Source organism: Physeter macrocephalus, chromosome 7, assembly GCF_002837175.3.
Source record: "Physeter macrocephalus isolate SW-GA chromosome 7, ASM283717v5, whole genome shotgun sequence".
Classification (NCBI taxonomy): Eukaryota; Metazoa; Chordata; class Mammalia; order Artiodactyla; family Physeteridae; genus Physeter; species Physeter macrocephalus.
Window position 1 is genome coordinate 126240933 of NC_041220.1, and position 4757 is coordinate 126245689.

General features: G+C 38.4%; 1 protein-coding gene across 1 annotated transcript in view; it reads right to left on the reverse strand.

Annotated features, from left to right (window-relative positions):
* Nucleotides 1–1320: 1320 nt before the first annotated feature.
* Nucleotides 1321–4757, reverse strand: part of IL21 (interleukin 21) — a 7548-nt gene continuing 4111 nt past the window's right edge. Inside the window, exons 3-4 of the mRNA XM_007116070.3 lie at nucleotides 3615–3770; nucleotides 1321–1422 (exon numbers count right to left, since the gene is read on the reverse strand). Coding sequence (XP_007116132.3) covers nucleotides 1321–1422; nucleotides 3615–3770 — 258 coding nt within the window. The remainder of the gene's footprint in view (nucleotides 1423–3614; nucleotides 3771–4757) is intronic.

Genomic DNA, 4757 nt, shown 5'->3' on the forward strand with positions numbered 1-4757 from the left:
TGATTGAATTTGCCTTATGCAAAGCATACAAACGCAAAGTGTCTGTCAATTTTAAAAGTAGAAAGAGGGCTTCCCTGGTGGCGCAGTGGTTGCGCGTCCGCCTGCCGATGCAGGGGAACCGGGTTCGCGCCCCGGTTTGGGAGGATCCCACGTGCCGCGGAGCAGCTGGGCCCGTGAGCCATGGCCGCTGAGCCTGAGCGTCCGGAGCCTGTGCTCCGCAACGGGAGAGGCCACGACAGTGTGAGGCCCACCTACCACAATAAAAAAAAAAAAAAAAAAGTAGAAAGAAGGAAACAGACATTTGGCATTAATAACGCACTCCCATACAATCGTTATAACAATTTGAGAAGAGAGCTACAAGACTTTTTAAATTTCTGTTTGGTTCCAGAAGATCGTCTAATGCATGTCCCTCTATAGATTTTAATTGCCACTTCCACAAGCTTAGAATGTTAGCTTATAAAGGGACTTGAGTTGGGGAAGGTACTAGTATACCCACTTAGAGAAAAAGAAAAGACCAAAAGAGTCTATTCCATAAATACATTCAGATGTATAGTATTTAAATATTTTTGACAGATTCTAATAAGGAAGTCAGACTTTTTGGAGCCATCTGGTAAAGCTGTCCCCCTGGTACATAAATAAATCATGTATTTATATGTTAGACATTCTGAGATAAAATAAAACCTCTTCAGATATAGATTTTAAACAGTTTTCATTTCCTTAAAAGAATAAACACTTCAACTTTGATTTTCACCCTGTGCTTCTATATTCTTCAGATTGAGTGAAGGTCTATAACCTTTTAAGTTATGATCATCAGAAACCTCATTCTTGTCAATAATCAAGATCAAGGTTAATATAAGATCAATAAATTCCCAAACTGTATTTTTGGTTAAAATTTTTAAGCTTCTCCAAGAAATGGCATAGTTGGCAGTAAGATAAAGTAAAAGCTTTAGAGGTCATAGAAATCTATAACACAGGAAATCAGACTCGAATTGAGTAGAAAGTTTTTTCAAGTTGACCAAACACAGAGCATGTGGATCAAACTGAAGTATTGCATAGTGATTTTGGAGGAATAATCCTGACCTTGAAAACTTATCTGAGTTTTTTCCCCCATCACTAATATATTGTACTCCTCCATTTGGAATACCAAGAACAGAGTTTCACTACTGTGTTAGAGTATGAAATATAGTGTCCAGCTTCAAGTGAGATCTTTAGGAACCTTCATATTCCGTGTGTTCTAGGAGAGATGCTGATGAATCATCTGTGGAAATAGAATACCATGAGCAACCTCAACATAAGAAGCAATCTGGATAAAGATGAAAGTTAAATATAATTTAAGTTATATACCTTTTGGATGAGTGATTTTAGTCTTTGTAGGAATTCTTTGGGTGGTTTTTTCTCATAAGAATCACATGAAGGACATGTCTAGAAATCAATGAAAGAGTAATAATCTTCTTTAAAACTTTTTTCCTATTTAATAAAATGTTCATTCAAATTTTATGTTTTCCAATTAGAGACATAAATCATGTTCACTGAAAAAATTTGAGAAGCACATAAAATTGTTCAGAAAATAACAATGAGAAAAATCACTTGTAATCCCATCATTAGAGATAACCACTGCAGTGTTTTGATATGTATCCTCTCAGTAATTTTTTTCTTTGAATTTTGTGTTATTTACACTGGCTATTAATTTGCCTTTGTTTTAACACAACATAACACAAGCATTTCCTACATATTAAATATTCTTCAAAAATATATCCCATAATGTTTGCTTTGTATTCCTACATAGGATTGAAGTATTACTATTTTTGGACATGTAGATTGCTTCTGACTTTTCACTATTGTATACAATACTGCAGTGGACATCTCTGAGTAATTTTTCATGTACATCTTTATTTTATTTGATAAATTACTAAAAGTAGAATTACTAAATTAAAGGGATAAAAAAATTTAAGGCTTTTGATATACATTATAAAACTGTTTTACCTCTATTCACATAGAACATTCTTACCATTATTGTGCACTGTTAAAAATTTTAATTGAAAAAAATAGGATTTCCTATCTTAACTTGCCTTATTTGATTATGAAGAGATTAAACAATTCTTCACATGTGTATTGCCCACTTATATTTCTTTTTTTAAAAAAATCCTTAGTTTATGTTCTTTACCCTTATTCCTGTTGAGATACCAAACACCAGGCCATTGCTTGCTGTTTAGCATCTCTAATGCCGGTTTGATGTTGTGGTGAGAGATATTTGACTGAAAGATAAGAGATATACGTTCTAATTCTCATTCTGGCACTTAATATTTGTGGAGCTTGGGACAAGTCACTTAATATCCTTGGTCTCACTTTCCCATCTATCAAATGAAGGTGCTTAACTGGATAATTCTATGTTCAGTGCCGATATTACCATTTTATGGTCTTTGATATTAGTATTCAAAGACATGCTCAACTCTTTTCTTCTTTGAGGAAAGTTTTAGAGGGATACTTTTCACATTGCAACCTGGTCAAGCAATCAAAGGAAATAAAAATCATTTTGATATTGTAATTAAGATTTCATTTGAATCACATGTGAAATTCCTTAGAGGCGAGAGAACTGATAGAAAAATTTCTAGGGCTTCCCTGGTGGCGCAGTGGTTGAGAATCTGCCTGCTAATGCAGGGGACACAGGTTCAAGCCCAGGTCTGGGAGGATCCCACATGCCGCGGAGCAACTAGGCCCGTGAGCCACAACTACTGAGCCTGCGTGTCTGGAGCCTGTGCTCCGCAACAGGAGAGGCCGCGATAGTGAGAGGCCCGCGCACAGCGATGAAGAGTGGCCCCCGCTCGCCGCAACTAGAGAAAGCCCTCGCACAGAAACGAAGACCCAACACAGCCAAAATAAATAAATTAATTAATAAACTCCTATCCCCAACATCTTCTTTTAAAAAAAGAATTTTCTAGTAATTTATCTTATGTGTTTATCCACTGGTTTTGATTAATGCCTGAATTACTCATGAGATTATCTGCATTGCTCATGAGTTGGCGTAAGAGGAAATATACAAGAGGATCTCAGGGCCCACCAAACTAGGGATTATTGAAATTCCCCAGCCAAATAATGGGGTCTGCCCATTCAAATGTAGTACTGACTCTGCAGTTATACAGGACAGTAATAATATTCTTTAAAAGAGAAAGGCAAAGTTTGAGATTTATCCTGGTGTCTTGTAGGCTACCTCTTTTCTTTCAGGAAAACTAGGATCTAGCTCCTGTTAATAAGGATACAAGTTATATGTGATCATATAATGAGAGCAGAATATTTTTTAACTCTTAAGTCACAATTGGATTCTCTGTCTAATGACTTCCTCACCTTTGAAAGCTATATTAATTATTCCAGCTACCAGGGGCTGTTAGCAAATTCTAATTGGGTTTCTGGGCACTTTCAAGTTTGTGGACTAAGAAGAGGTGACTTTGCTTCTCAAAACACACTCTATATGATAAGGTATAACATGTAACTGGAAGGAAGGCACTGGAGGCTCTGGCTGCGTGTGTGTGTGTGTGTGTGTGTGTGTGTGTGTGTGTGTGATGTAATAGATATAGTTAATAAGTATAAATAAGTTAGATGACAAATGACAGTCTTACCAGATCATGTTTTTGTCTTTTCCCTGCATTTGTGGGAGGTAGTTTCCTCTTCAGCTGTTTAGTTAATACACTGATTATCTTTTTATTGTCTCCGGTATTTGCTGACTTTAGTTGGACCTTCTGAAAACATGAAAAAGCCGACCGCTCACAGTGTCTCTGAAAGAGAAATAATTTGTATAGATGTTAATGAAAGTTATTCAGAAAGTAAAAATGACCTTCCCAATCCTCTTTTCCTACTTCTACTGCAGTGTCTTGGGTCACATTCATTTTAGCAGACAAATGAGGAATGATTTCGTGTCCTACTTAATCTCTGGGCTAAAGAGCAGACTCCTGTGATATAAAATCTCCCCATATTAGGGGAGAGAGGACATTTCCCTATCTCACATACAAGAGGGAGCTTTGCTCTGCCACAGTTCTTTATTCCTAATGGCATTTTGAGGTCTGGGTGTTGGACAGGACTTGGTATTTCATAAGGGAGAGTTAGTTTGGTTTTAGAACACACTTTATGAATTATGAGGCTCTAAGAGACGTTGTGACTGGTGGCAGCTTTGGGTGAGTTATGCTGTAGTCTGATTAAGAATCATTTCATTTGTCTTTTGTTTCTCTCTGCAATGTACGTAGGAGTATCTAACAATGACATACATGTCTTGAGCAGCACCTTATCCTGTACAACGCCTGGCATAGTGTCTTGTTGCTAGTGAGTGCTCAACAAATATTTGTGGAGTAGACAAATGAAGTAAGTGAGTTAAAGCCCCTCCTTTGGGGAAAGGAAGTGGGTGCCTACCTCTGATGGCACATTCCACGCCTAAGATTCAATACACCTGCTGTAGACCATGCGTGACTTTTCTAAAATCCTGTTCACACTCTCGAGTCCATTAGGGTGGGATCTGCCTGAATCAAGCAGTCAAGGAACAGAATTTGAGACATGCCTCCCCCGCAATGGGCAGGAAGACTGTCCCTTAGAAAGTAAGAGTAATGTCTCAGAGCATGGAGAAGTGGGCAGATCAAGGATCAGAAACTTGACTCTTGGGCTTCCCTGGTGGCGCAGTGGTTGAGAGTCCTCCTGCCGATGCGGGGGACGCGGGTTCGTGCCCCGGTCCGGGAGGATCCCACATGCCGCGGAGCGGCTGGGCCCGTGAGCCA